Source organism: Camelina sativa, chromosome 20 (genome assembly GCF_000633955.1).
Source record: "Camelina sativa cultivar DH55 chromosome 20, Cs, whole genome shotgun sequence".
Taxonomy (NCBI): Eukaryota; Viridiplantae; Streptophyta; class Magnoliopsida; order Brassicales; family Brassicaceae; genus Camelina; species Camelina sativa.
In genome coordinates, this window is record NC_025704.1 from 11886106 (window position 1) to 11900680 (window position 14575).

Genomic DNA, 14575 nt, shown 5'->3' on the forward strand with positions numbered 1-14575 from the left:
TGAACCGGTGTGTAAGCCAGAAGGTCTTCTCTTTGGTATATGTGTACACATAAAAAAGCCTATGGTGTTAATAAAAACTTCTTTGAGTTTACTTCTTGTCTTTTGATGCAAAATCTCAAGATTTTAACATTATATACAATATATCAATCTTGTAAATGATTGCCAAATACTTATATCTAACAATTTGTTAAGCTTGGTCCAACAATCACACCATCATTAAAACTTGCAAGATGATTTGGTTGAGAATATTTAAGCAAAATTTGAAGCAAATCAGTATTAAAATTAATCATTTTCTCCATTTATGAATTGCACTTCTATTGTAATATGTATTAATGTTTTTATTATGTTTTGTATATTCTAAAATTAATTAAATGTAATATTTTCTAATTTTATAAAATCTTAAATGTTTACACATTTATACCACTTCTATTCTATTTAAAATTTTAAAATTTTAAAAAACAATAATTTCAAAAATAAGAGATCCAAAATAAGAACTTACCAATAAAAGAGAAAATTTTATCTAAGAGATCATAGGTTCTTATATTCCAAACAGTACACAATTAATTCATAAAAATTTTAAGAACTCCTCTTATATGAACCCCCAATAAATATGCTCTATATCCTTGTTTCCTTTGCTAAAGTGACCGTGATAGTAGCTCATGCCAATGAACTCAAAGTGATACAAGTCTTTAGCTAAAGCTGTGATATTTGTGAGACCCAAGGAGGGGTTGGTATCCTTGTTCAGCAACTTTCATTAGGTGTCCATATAGAGAGAGCGAGTCTCCACATGAAGTGACATTGCCATATTTTAATTAAACACTTCATTTGGAGAACTGCTTCTTTTAAGGCTATAGCTTCTACTTCCATTGCTGATTCTGTAGGATCAATTGATGCAGAGCCCTTAAGGATATATCTTCCTTGGGAGTCATGTAAGCTCAATGCCCGCAACATACGTACCTCTTGGCAGAGCCGGCCAAGGACACAAGCAAGCCCGATTATTGATTAAAAAAATTCGGCCGTAATAATTGGTAGTAAACTTACCTGTAGTCTGGTGGTTATGTTTAGTTAATTCTGACCTTCACCTCCTGAGTTTGAGGTCCAAAGTTGATAATTTTTCATTATTATTTATTTTTCATTTTTATTCAAAAATAATAGCTTTCAAATTATTTGAAAAATATCTAATAAATATTACTTTTTTAGAAAACCACAGGAAAAAAAATTCAATTAAGGGATCATTTTTTTTCTTTCTCTAGCTTTTTACTTGTTTTAGTTCACTATTGTCTATTTCTCTGGTTCTGAATTTGCCATCCTTTTTGTTCTCAAATCATCAATTTTGCTTATGAATCATATACCTATTATATAGTTCATCTGATAAATTTTGGTTTTATTAATTAGGTAAGCTTTCTTGGCAAAACTTGACTATGAAAGCTTGATGGATGAGGAAGAATCATTTTCAAAGAAAAAAAATAAAATATATATATATATATATATATATATATGATGCTTTAGAACTTTTAGTGTTTTTGTTAAACATATCCAGAGTTATTATTTAGTTCGATTAAAAAAATTTAGTATGTACATATGCAAAGCGGCCATTTTTTTCTGCTGGCTTGTAGCCATATAAAACATAGCGCCGGCTCTGCCTCTTGGTGAGTAAGTGGAGTAGGCATCGTATCCTTTCTGTGTTTTATAGTATGTTGAGAAGCAATTATGTTTGCTTCTTTCCACATACGTAGATCTAGAAGGGCCTGATGAAAAATATCAGGGGTAGACCATTGCTTATTGTTAAACAACCAAACAACCAAATCAAGATCATCGATGCAACAAACCAAGCCGAAATCAACATAACCAAATAAGAGAGGAGAGACATTTATTGTAAAAATGTTTATAAATAGTTTGACCAAAAAAGTATGATGAAAGTGAATAATAATACAAAACCAAAAACAAATTCAAAAGAAAATTGTTTATTTTTGTGAAGGTAACGTAACTTGAAACAACATAGGGGACACTTGTGACAACAGTTCGATGAAATCTGCATCTGCACCGCCTTCTCCATCGCATGCTTTGCTCTAATAGACACATAAGAGGGATGCATATGATTAGTGAAACCCATCTCCGATATTGCTTGTCTGATTAGGTTTTCCCAGGACGACAAAGAAAGCAAATCCTCATTCTTCTCCACTCTCTTCTTGATCAGATCCGAGATCTTACTCCCGATCAATTGCTCGCATTTTATGTCCCCACGTATCATGAGCCTGGTCTCATAATCAACATGCGTTAACATAAATTGTCTGTTGATCTGAAGTTTAAGAGGCAACCACTTATCATCACAACAAAACTCGTTCGTCTTGATTAATTTCAACTGCTTCACGAGGTTTCCGATATCATCAGGTTTGTTCAACGGCTTATGTCCGAAATCGGCGAAAAAAGACGGCGCATTCTCCCTAATCTCCCTCTGTATAACCTCGTACGCCTTGGAAGTAGTGTTGGCAGTAAAATCTGTGGACTCTGCTTCTGTGGTGTCAATTAGGTAAGAACAAGGGAAACGAAATCTGTGAGTGGACACTGTTGTTGTTTCTATCGTGGATATAGGGTTGTACTTGTAGATATTGACCATGTTATACTCAATCTCTATAAAGAATTGAGCATAAGAGAGGGTCTTCTCGTACTCACGAAAACTATTCTGTTTCCCAGGTGATGATTTCGTCAGAACAATTTGGTAATAGGGTCCGAGGGGAGATCTTAACCAAGGGCCATAGACGTGGGTTCTTGACGTGGCATTCAAGACACGTGTCTTAGGAAACCTGACCTGGTCGCAATTGGTTTTGACGTGACCTATCATGCCACATTTGTAGCAAAATTCGCCTAAGGTAGGGTATTTGAACTCCACGAACCGGTTTTGGTTTTCGTCAACGTAAAATCCTGGTTTGAGTGGCTTCTTGAGATCAATATCCACGAGGAAATACATATCCGAGTTGCTTATTTCGAGATATAATACCGGATTGTTGTCGCCTACTAGAGACTTGAGATCTTTCAAGGAGATTTCGCTGTAAAGATACGATGGAAAACCCACGACACGTACAGTGAAGGAAACAACAGTGAAATCAATCATTGCAGAAGAGTTTAGATCCTTGATTACTATTTTTTCGTTTGATTTTTGGGAAACTCGTCCTTCCTTGATCACTATGATAACTCCATTAACGTAGTGAAGTTCTTTCTTTAGAACCATCGCTTTGTCGTTCTCTTGTATGAATTCGAACAAAATAATATCGCTGTCGCCTAGCTTTTGGAGAGTCATGTCGCCCGAGAGAACCCATTGCTTCCTGAGCGATTGTTCTGTTTCTTCTAAAGACGGCGGAGTCGTGTTCGTGAAGAATTTTCCAAAGAGACGGTGTGACAAAGACTTATCGGACGACGACATGTTAACTAACTTTTGCTTGATATAAAACCTTGGTTTTTAAAATTAGTAATTTAGGTGATCCCAATATCGATTCAATATTTTGCCATGTATAAAACAAGAAATTTACTTTTACTAGTTTTTCTTAAAAGTAAAAAAAACAATTATAAGAAAATTATAGTTCTCAACGATCTTTTAAAAATGTAAATAAATAATTTTTATACGTATATTAACAATAAAATTTTGTTTAGTAATTTTAAAAATGCAAAGATTATAAGAAAATTATAAAATTAACAATTTTTTTTTTAAAGATCATTCTAATATGTAAATTAAAAAAAAACTGTTTTGTTTTAAAAGTTTTAAGAATGTGAAAAGATAACTATATGAAAATTATAAACTTAAACAAATTTTAAAATGTAAAAAAATAGTTCTAAGATGTATATAAACAAAACAAAACTGTCTTTGTATATTTTAAAAGTGTAAAGAATAATTTTAATAAGTATATTCAAGAAAAATAGAAATTGTAAAATTAGTTACTAATTATAATTTTAAGTTACTAATTCTACATGAAAAAACAATACCTTTTTCCTAAAAACATAAAAAGGATAGGAAATGATACAATTCATTCAAATAAATATTAACTTAGAATATTACACGACAAAATGGTAATCCTAAAAGATTTATTTTATATTTCTCTCATATTTTCTCACCAAATAGTATATTGTCTTATAAAACTTCACAATTGCTTTGACTTGGTTATATTGGTAAAGATTTATTTTTAAGAAATTCTTATGAAGTTGTCTTATTCTTATGAGAATGTTTTATATTTTAAAGTAAACCTACACGACAACTGTACAAGCGGTCTCATATTTTTAAAAAATTTATGAGGCCAACCTTTTCTAAAAAAATCACGTATAACTCAGAAGATATGTTAATGTATTATGCATATATCAATCTCGTTTATTTTTAACATGAAATAAAATTATTACTTATGAAATAATGATATATAAATAATATTAGCCAGTGTTAGTTTTCCAAAAAACTTAGTGCTTTTTCATTTTGTTCGTCAATTTTTAGTTCTAATTAAGAAATATTTTTGATATGAAGCATAGATTGTGTTTGATATCATTTTAACTATATCCCATATAAGATAAGTATGTAAAATTAAACTATTTCATAATGATGGTACAAATAATTAAATTTTTATTTGAATGATACAATGAAAATAAAAAAAGGAAAAATAAAGGACACATAATTAAATATTTGTTCATATATGCATTATAGGATAAAATTTGGTGATATATGTTTTATATTAATTAAAATTCTATTATACCCTTAATCAAGCTCCACCGTATATATTTTTCAAAGTCATGCATTTAAATATATATATATATATATGTGTAGTAGTTAATTTAGCATTTTTGTCTTTTTACAAGAGTGTAACTTCAAATCTTACAAGTTCTTCTACTTTTTTTCTTTTTAAGGGCCTACCGGCCTAGACTGTTAAACATGTCAAGCAAATCCAACCGACCTAGCAAATCTTACTATATGAATTGGGAATATGAATTGGGAATATGAATTGGGAAGTACAAATATTAAACTAACTTTAAAATATGTAAAAATTTACATTCAATTGTCATTAGAAAAATTTAATTAAAATAAATGTAATTAATTAAAAATTAAAAATGCTTACAGGTCAAGAATAAAAAAAATCTAGAAAAGTAAAAAAAATCTATTCAAATCAAAACTAATTTGTATTTGAAAAAAAATAAAAAATAAAAGTTAACAGTTAATATTTTTAAAAAATACTGATAATTATTAGTTTAAAAAATATTTTCTCTCTCTAATAAAGTTATGGACGAAAATTACTAAATATTGTTTTTTAAAATATAAACCAATCAGAATTTTTAAAAATAAGATTTTATATCCAAGTAGACAATAAATTATTTTAATAACTAGATTTTGAAGATTTTATTAAGATTTCAAATTATAATCCTCCTATCATCTTTCTTTTATTTTATTTACAAATTGTTTGAAATTTTCATATAATACTTATGATTAATAAATATGCAGAATTTTTTCTGCATATATTGTGATTAGACTTTTTTAAAACGGAGATATACTACTTCATATTTCACAAAATATTCATGGAAATACAACAAATAAACAGTATAAAACTGTAATATTCATAAAAAATAGGGAAATTACCTAGAATATTGCATAAAAGTAGGTTTATTACTAGACTAACACGTTGAGATTTCTGTCTTACTAGAATAATACATAAAAGTTTGCAAATTACTTCTATATCTGAGTTGTATGTTTTATTACGTTTTATTCCATTTATAATTAAATTTGGTTGAAAAAAAAACTTGAGATTTTATGCTTTTGATCTTGAGATCTGATACACACAACTCAGATCTGATACACACAATTTATAATTAACTTTCTCTCTCTTATCTCTCTCGCATCTTTTAGAGAGAGGAAGTTCTTTCAGATTAAAATCGAAATCTCTTTGATTTTAATCTGGTTTTTTTTGTTGTAACATATTATCCAGCTTAGTCTGGATCTTCTCTCTCGTCTAAGTACGAGTTTTGTTTTAGCCGTTTTGGCTATCTTCTTTTATTTTATTCGGTTTTCCCCTTTTGCAGAAACAAAATCTCTTCAATTGATTCAAGTGAAGGAGACAAACGCCGAGAATGAAGATCAGAGGTTCAGAAGATCATCAACTGCTTGATTTCCTTGCAAGAAAGAATAAATCCTTCATACCCTATTGGTGCCGTAATCGGCTTAGGATGAAGGTCTTTTTCTTTGTTTGTGATCAGGATGATTGGAAACTTGATGGCTGGTGAAGACAGATTCAACAGATTCAGAAGAGCGTGTTTTGCTGCTGGGTCTAAAGCCTCTTGCTTTGTCATTGGTTCCGGCGATTCACTCTTGTTGGTGTTTGGATCTCTCTTTATTCATGCCCGGAGAAATCTGCAAAAGGAGTTAAGGTGGTGATTCTGAAGAGTAGCTGATTTCAGAGAATCCATTCTGGATTCGATCGAAGGTCAGCCATGGTGGTGATGGCGGTGACGAGTCCAAGACGAGTCGGTGACGATTCCTAGATGAGTCGGGGATGAGTCGGTGACGAGTTGAATGCATCTCCGTGTTCAAAAACGCGGCCGCCAAGACCGATTAATCGCCGATTACACGCTTGGCGGAGGGAAACCGCCGCGATTTCACCTTATGCGGCAAACAAATCGGAATTTTAGGTAACTAATCTTTTATTACCCCTAATTTTGTTTTCTGATTCTGGATTTGCTCTCGATTGATGCTAAATTGGTCACGTTATCTATCAATTTGATGCTTCTATATAGTCGCTATATAGTCGCAGATACGGGTTCGGATGTAATTTGGAGCAATTTCAGGATCTGAGGTGTCCTAGAGATTTCAACGGAGCAAAGATTTGGGGTCTGTATTGATTTAATGCAAATTCTCTTAAGGTTTTAGTGGGATTTTTTTCCGTTTAGAAATATGGAGTTGTCCGTCTCTCCTCAAACCCAGAATATGAACTTGCAAACTCCCCGTAAAAGCTCACTTTCAGGGTCTAGGAAAGATTTGTGGTTTGCTATTCGAGAAGGGTCATTGGTTGATGTGGATTCAGCACTGACCACGCTGAAGAAGAGCGGTGGCAATATTAATTTAAGGAATGCCTATGGTCTGACTCCTCTGCATATTGCTATCTGGAGAAACCACATTCCTATTATTAGTAGACTTCTTGCAGCTGGCGCTGATCCAGATGCTAAGGTTTATGACCTTTCCTCTATTTGTGTGTTTATATATCTAAGTATTTGTTTCTTCTTTGTACTTAGTCCTATCTATTTTACGTCTCTTTTCAGTAAGTTATTTGGTTTCTGTCTCTATGTTTGTTGCAAATATTGTATTCATAATGCTTAGGAAATTGAGCTTGCTCTATATTGTACAATGTCCTTATCAGGATGGAGAATCTGGTTGGAGTAGTCTTCACAGAGCTTTGCATTTTGGACATCTTACGGTAGCTAGCGTACTCATCGAGTCAGGTGCTTCTTTTACTCTAGAAGACATAAAACTGCAGACACCGGTTGATTTGGTCTCAGGTCCAATAGCTCAGGTTATTGGCGAGCAATAGAGTTCAGGTAACTAATCTTTTCTCAACCTTGACCTTTAAAGGAAAACATGATTCTTCTGGTCCTTCTTTTTTAGACTACTTTTGAGAAGCTGAAATGTTATGTTCATTCTTTTGCTTCTTTTTTGTAGTGGCTACAGAGGTTTTCAGCTGGGGAAATGGTGCAAACTACCAACTTGGGGAAATGGTACCATTACTTTTAAATTCCTGCTGAAACAAAAAGCTTGAAACTTCAAACCTCATTTCATCTTTGTTGGATACACTTGTTGATACGTATGTCTTTTAAGTTCCTACTATGTCGCATATGGTGTTTCAGAGCGTCGTTGCTCCCAAACCCTTATCTCCACTCAAACCCTGTTTACCTATCCCTCGTCCACTACCCAATCTGCCTTGTAAGCTCCGTCGTGGCTTCGTTAGGGCTTCCTCCTCTTTTCTTGTTGATGATTCAGTTTCGGGTCTTGAGCGCTGCTTACAATTGCCTACGGGAGTTGAGTTACGCCCTTCTTCCTCTGGTTCCTTCTCTGCTAGTACTCAGATGTGTCTTATGATGAAAGGCAATTTTGGTTCCGTAGGAGCTGTTACTTTGGAAAAGGGGAAGCTTGATATGACCCTGAAGATATCTGAGACCAGCCCTGAGGTTCAACTCTCTCTCTTTTTGCAAGAATTTTCATTATAACAATCCTAATCCAAGAATTAAGAACTAGTTTGGTGAAATTCTCTCTAAAGGATGTCTCTTTTATCTATGGTTTGGTTATATCAGCATGTCGTTGCTTGTTTTATCATCTTTGTTTGGTTATATCAGCATGTATTAACATGTATTGCAAAACTCTATCTTTGTTTGGTTATATCAGCATGTATTAACATGTATTGCAAAACTATATCAGCATGTATTAACATCTTTGTTTTATCTATGGTTTGGTTATATCAGCATGTATTGCAAAACTCTATCTTAGGGCTTAGGAAACCTTTAATCTGTGGATCAAGAACGTTGATAAATATGGATGGATTTGGTACAGGATTATGAACGTTCAATTAGGGGAAAATTCAAGACAGGCATGGCTAGGTGTGGAGGCAGACCCATTGGCGCAGTCAGATGATCTGCTGGCAAAGGCATACAACCGACCCTCAGAGGAAGCAGTAGCAAAGCCATCTTCAAGATGGTTTATCTCAAAGAATGCAATTGTCTCAGGGCTACTTGGGAAGAAGCAAGAGGACTCAGTTTCAGATCCTGCACCTCCAAAGGCTAGACAAAAAAGGATTGTGAGGAAGAAGGTGGCTGCATCTGCCTCTTAAATAACCAACAAAACCTCTAAAATGTCACAATTTTCAGAGTCCATGAAAGAGCAACAGTGAGGTTATGTTGTTCATTTGAGGCACACATGAAAAAGTTTTGTTGCCAGAGGAAAAATGAATCACCAAACTAGGGGAATTGGAAATGATCTATAGCTTTTTTTTCTTTATGACTGAATCTCAAGTTTTAAGTTCTTTTGGAAAGACAGTTCTATTTTTTAGGTGTGGTGATGATTGCCATTCTGTATTTTCACCTTTTTTTCCTTACTTTTCTCAAGTGCTAATAAAATTAGCCACATATTTTATGTTGTTAGTGCTTTTTACAATATTTTAAAGTTGGTATATAATGTGGTTTTCAGGTAACCTTTTATGTAGAGTAAACTTTAGACCGTCTGGTCATAATAATTCAAAATTCAAAATTTTGTCCTAAGTATGAACGTAAATTCTATCACTTGAGTGTAGTCAGTTTCACAAGTTTAGGTCAGTCATGATTGCTTAAGGTATCCTGTAAGTCATGATTGCTTAAGGTATCCTGTAATATCTACTTAGAAACTAGAAGGAATAGAAGATGGAGCCTTTGCAGAAGATAAAAGAGTTGCAACAGAGAGAGATTTGTTTGGTTGTAATTAATAGAATTTTAGGGTGAATGTGATGTATAACTAGATCACTTAGGTAGAAAATTTCAGTATAACTTGAACTACTTGGTGCAACTGTACTAGAATTATTAAAATTTAATTTCAATATGGATCATGTGAAAACGAATAAAAAATAGATTTTGGCGGCGGAATATTCATTTAAAATCATCACACTGTGGTAAAATGAACCAAAGACAACATGATATTAGTAAAAAATTATTTGGTATACACATAATTGTACATAGTTATCCAGTTATACTCTCATATCCATAGTTGACCTTTTGCATTTTTTCGTATTTCCAGTTAGACTATAATATAAATTATTAATTAGCAGCTGGCCAAAAGATTTATCACTATTAATTAGCATATACAAGGTTTTCATAACACAATGTTCATAAAAACTTAGGTTTCACCTCTTTTGCTTCATTTGAGGTGATCACTTACTAAGTCTTCCTTATACTATAAAGAGTGTTTTATGTGAAGACGATAGTATATATTAGAAAGTGATAAATTCTTGTATTGTTGATTAAATATGGTTCTTTAATAGTTCAATATGTTTTAGAAATTCTTATAAACCTTAATTATCATTTTCATATTTTAAATATAAATGCAAATCTAAATATATATTTAGTTGTACCTAGTTGAACTGAGTATTGTATATTTATGTTATCTAAATATTACCCTCTATAGTTAAAATGTAATTTTGTGTGGTTATTGTTCATTACCTCTCGAAAATATGATAAATAAATAAACAATTACGAATTACATAGGTTGTTCTAGTAACATATCTTACTTTTTCTAGTAACATCTCTTACTTGTTCCATTTCCGGTGAACAACAACGACAATATTAGCTAGGGTTGCAGAAGAAGATATGTTGAAGATAACTACAAAATTACAATAATATCGTTTATTAAAACGGATTTATGGACACTAAGCAAAAGAACGTTATGTACGTACACTAATCTCAAGAACATTATGTACGTATGCGTTCATATGTACGTACACGTTTATATGTACGTACATGTTCAATTTTAGGTTTAATGAACCCGAAATTACCAGAATATCCTCGTCTTCTACCTCTAACATACGACTGAAAACCCTAATTTTCCCTGCCTCACTTGATTTTTTCACGACTTATGTCTATTTTTTTGGTTTCACTTGTGGGGTTTTTACTCAACTATTATAGATTTTCATCTCAACATCTGATTTCTAAATTAAAAACCTATAAAAAGTGAGTTATATAGATCCTCCAATAACGATATCTTGCTCTTCCATGGATGAACCCAGAGGAAAGATTTCCGAAACTGAGTAGGAAAAAGACGTTTGCTCCGGCCGATAAACAGAACACAATTGATGAATCTGCTACAAACTTTATTACATGAACACCATTAATCGGAAGAACAGCAAACCTGTTTAGATCTTCCTCCAATAAGTCTATCGCAACGCTAGACTGTCTTTGCCAGCTCAAACAAATTCGTGTTATTCTGGTAAGACTTTACAGCTGTCAATCTTGCTTACTAAATCTACCACGGACAAGAAGCCTACCACAACACTACGAAAACTATTTCAAAAAACAAACAAAGTATACCAAAAATATCTGTAAGGAGAGAAGGCTGTCGCAAAAATCTGTCGCAACAGGCCATTAGTCTATCATAAATATCTTCCCACCCTTTTACGTTTGCCGCTACACGCGCTAAAAACAAAAGTCTATCATCAAAGGGAAATTCCTCTACCAACTTAATCTACCGAATCGATTTCATGTACGTCCACCGATAAGTGTACCAACACTACAACTAAGTGTACCATCTACAGTGACCGATAAGTGTACCAAGACTACAACTAAGTGTACCAAAAATATCTGACGTACACCTTTAATCAGTCCACGTGTATAAATCTACCATCAAAGGATAGGTAGACTTAGTCCCAACTTCCAATGTTTTTTTTTTTTTTTCTAATGGCATTAGCTGTAATTACGTTTTTTCCCAACACTAGTTTCAGGGGTAGTATAGGTACAATGGGTTAGTCTAGTAATAACAAACAATTGTATGTTATTTTTGTAATAAGGAAGCTTTTATGCAATATTCTAGTAACTCACCCTAAAAAATAAAATACTAAAATATTCTGAAATTATAAATATTAAAAAGACATATATAGAATTATAGAATAATTAAAAATAAATATTATCTCAAACAAGTAATTTTTTAAAAATATATAACAATAATTTTTATTATTATATTATTATTATTTAAAAATATGTTGATCCGTGCTTAAAGCACGGGATATCTCTTAGTTCATATATTAATATAATTGATCCATTCAGCTTGAATTTATGGGTTGTAGTGAGTAACCCACAAATATTTAGTAATATTATATAACATTTTTTGTGTACAAAATTTTCTATAACTTTAAAATTATTTTTCTTAGTAAAAATTTAATAAAAAAATTAAAATTTAAAAAATAAACACAGAAAAAATCATAGTTAATAAATTTTGATAGAAAATATCTTATTTTTTAATTTTAATTACTAAAATTTATAAAGTATTAAAATTTATGATTTATTTAAAAACAATTAGCCTGATTTTGCTCTCAATTACAAAATTTATTAAAAATTATATAAATTATTGATATATATATATATAATGTTTTAAGATGTGTATTTACCCGCGTAATATATATATATATATTTTTTTTTCTTTTTTTTCTTCTTTTTTTCTATAAAGTTATATATATATATATAACAAAAAATAAAAATCTAATCATTATAAATTTGCATCTTTTACAAAATTTGTTTTTTTAGAGGAATTCCTCAAAATGCCACTAAAAATTTATTTTCCAAAAATACCATTTTTTAGTTTTTTTTTCAAAAATACCACAAATGTTTTTTTTCTTAAATACACAAACACAAAAAAAAAATATGATTTTTAAGGGTGTAGAATTTTTTTTTTAGGTTGGAATTGACAAATTTAGTTTTAGGGTATAGTTCTTAGGAGGTAAGGTTTAGTATTTAGTATTTAGTATTTAGAATTTAGGAATTAATTTTTAGTATTAAAATTTTAAATTAATTTTGTGGTAATTTTAAAAAATATATTTTAGTGATATTTTTGAAAAAATTAGTATTGTTGGAAAAAACCTATTTTATTTTAGTGGTATTTATGAAAATTGCTTTCTTATTTTTCAATGTCAGTACGACGAAATTGACTTTTTAAAAATATAATGAAGAAATAAATAACACGATAAAGAGAGAGAGAGAGTTAATTGACCACCACCAAGAATACAAATCACAAATCACAGAATTATCTATCAATCAATACTTCACCTTGATCAAGTCTGAACAGAGCATATAAATTCAACACTCAAATCTGGCTTCTTTAAGTTCCTCTAAAACTAATCGAAACAGTACCAATAGCTCTAAAGCATATAGAGAACACCAAATGAGTCTTCTTTCCCAATTAAACTGAGCATAAGCGTAAGTAACACAGGAACAAGAAAACCCAAAATTGAAAATTTTCACACTTACTTGCTATAATCTCTTCATAGACAGATTCAGAACGCTTAAAATCAACAGCGTATCGCCGAAAACTAAGGATCTGAGTGCTCGAACTATTTATTTCACGGTGAAGTATTTAGTATTTAGTATTTAGAATTTATGAATTAATTTTTAGTATTAAGATTTTAAATCAATTTTGTGGTAATTTTGAAAAAATATATTTTAGTGATATTTTTGAAAAAATTAGTATGGTTGGAAAAAAACCTATTTTATCAGTATTTTATTTTAGTGGTATTTATAAAAATTGCTTTCTTTTTTTTTCAATGTCAGTACGACGAAATTGACTTTTTAAAAGTATAATGAAGAAATAAATAAAAAGAGAGAGAGAGAGTTAATTGACCAGGCACCAACCAAAGAAGAAGATACTACCAGAATCCACTCATTTCCTCTCTCTATCTCTCTCCTAGTGTGATGACCAGTCAGCAAGAAATGTCTCTCGTCACGGCGGCTTCTCCTGTCAACGTCGATCAAATCTTCCCCGAAGTTGACATGTCCACCGCCGCCGACTCCTCCTCCCTCTTCGTACGAGCTACCGTCGTCCAAGCTTCCACCGTCTTCTACGACACTCCCGCCACACTAGGTTCCTCTTCTCTCCTTTTTTTTCTCATCGGAACTTGAGAGTTTATTTTTTCTGAATTTTTTGTTTCCCCTTTGGTTAATTGATGCGATGAGATGAGATTATTTATCTTCCGGGATTTGTTTGCAGATAAGGCGGAGAGATTGCTTGCTGAGGCGGCGGACAATGGTTCACAGCTCGTGGTGTTCCCGGAGGCTTTTATCGGCGGTTATCCTCGTGGCTCTAGCTTCGAATTGGCGATTGGTGCTCGAACTGCTAAAGGAAGAGATGACTTTCGCAAATACCATGCTTCCGCCATTGATGTTCCTGGTATATATATACATAGTCCTCCATCTCTACGATTAGCTTATCGATTCGTCAATTAGTTCGAAATTTTTAGCTAGCTGCTGTGGTTTATGATGTAGTAAGAAATTGAATTAATCTGAAACTGAGATTGTTCCAGAACTCTGAAATTCTGAATCATCAAGTGTGTCTAAGATTACATCTGTGAATCTTTTTATCTAGGTCCTGAAGTGGAACGATTGGGGGAAATGGCCAAGAAGTATAAAGTATTCTTGGTGATGGGTGTGATAGAGAGGGAAGGCTATACGTTATACTGCACTGTTCTTTTCTTTGATTCACAAGGTGAGTTCTTGGGTAAGCATCGGAAACTCATGCCTACAGCTCTGGAACGTTGCATCTGGGGGTTTGGAGATGGATCAACCATCCCTGTTTTCGATACTCCCATTGGGAAGATCGGTGCTGCTATTTGTTGGGAAAATAGGATGCCGTCTTTAAGAACCGCAATGTATGCCAAAGGTTAGTAGTCTTTCTTCTTTAGAGCTTCTACATAGGGACAATGTATTGTATTTTACAGACTAGTTTGTAAAGTATTCATGTGTGGGGTTGTGATTTGATTTTTGTAGGTATTGAGATTTATTGTGCACCTACTGCTGATGCTAGAGAAACTTGGCAAGCATCGATGACTCACATTGCTCTTGA

The 14575-nt window shown here is 32.2% G+C and overlaps 2 protein-coding genes across 10 annotated transcripts in view; both read left to right on the forward strand.

Moving 5' to 3' along the window:
- On the forward strand, positions 5781–9143 carry LOC104770557. Of its 8 annotated transcripts, none has more exons than XR_002037088.1 (6): positions 5781–6106; positions 6220–6651; positions 6757–7186; positions 7377–7554; positions 7676–8181; positions 8561–9143. XR_002037088.1 is itself a non-coding variant. In XM_019242493.1 (3 exons), exons 1-3 carry the CDS (start codon positions 7703–7705, stop codon positions 8639–8641), a joined length of 405 nt encoding a protein of 134 aa, XP_019098038.1. In that variant the 5' UTR covers position 7702; the 3' UTR covers positions 8642–9143. The 8 variants fall into 8 exon arrangements, 1 of the variants encoding a protein (XP_019098038.1); XR_764578.1 differs by having other exon boundaries at positions 5782–6651; positions 7676–7731; positions 7861–8181; XR_764579.1 differs by having other exon boundaries at positions 5782–6651; positions 6757–6850; positions 6984–7186.
- The window catches only part of LOC104770558 (bifunctional nitrilase/nitrile hydratase NIT4-like), a 3358-nt gene continuing 2128 nt past the window's right edge, over positions 13346–14575 (forward strand). The window contains exons 1-4 of one of the 2 annotated variants that reach the window (XM_010495001.2): positions 13347–13597; positions 13724–13903; positions 14099–14392; positions 14500–14564. In XM_010495001.2, the coding sequence (XP_010493303.1) occupies positions 13429–13597; positions 13724–13903; positions 14099–14392; positions 14500–14564 (708 nt within the window). In that variant the 5' untranslated portion in view covers positions 13347–13428. Of the gene's footprint in view, positions 13598–13723; positions 13904–14098; positions 14393–14499; positions 14565–14575 lie in introns of both variants that reach the window. The other variant, XM_010495002.2, reaches the window with a different exon arrangement.

Coding starts and splice junctions, on each gene's coding strand:
- LOC104770557 (XM_019242493.1), top strand. Junction 8,182..8,560: donor TATCTGAGACCAGCCCTGAG/GTTCAACTCTCT, acceptor GATTTGGTACAG/GATTATGAACGTTCAATTAG.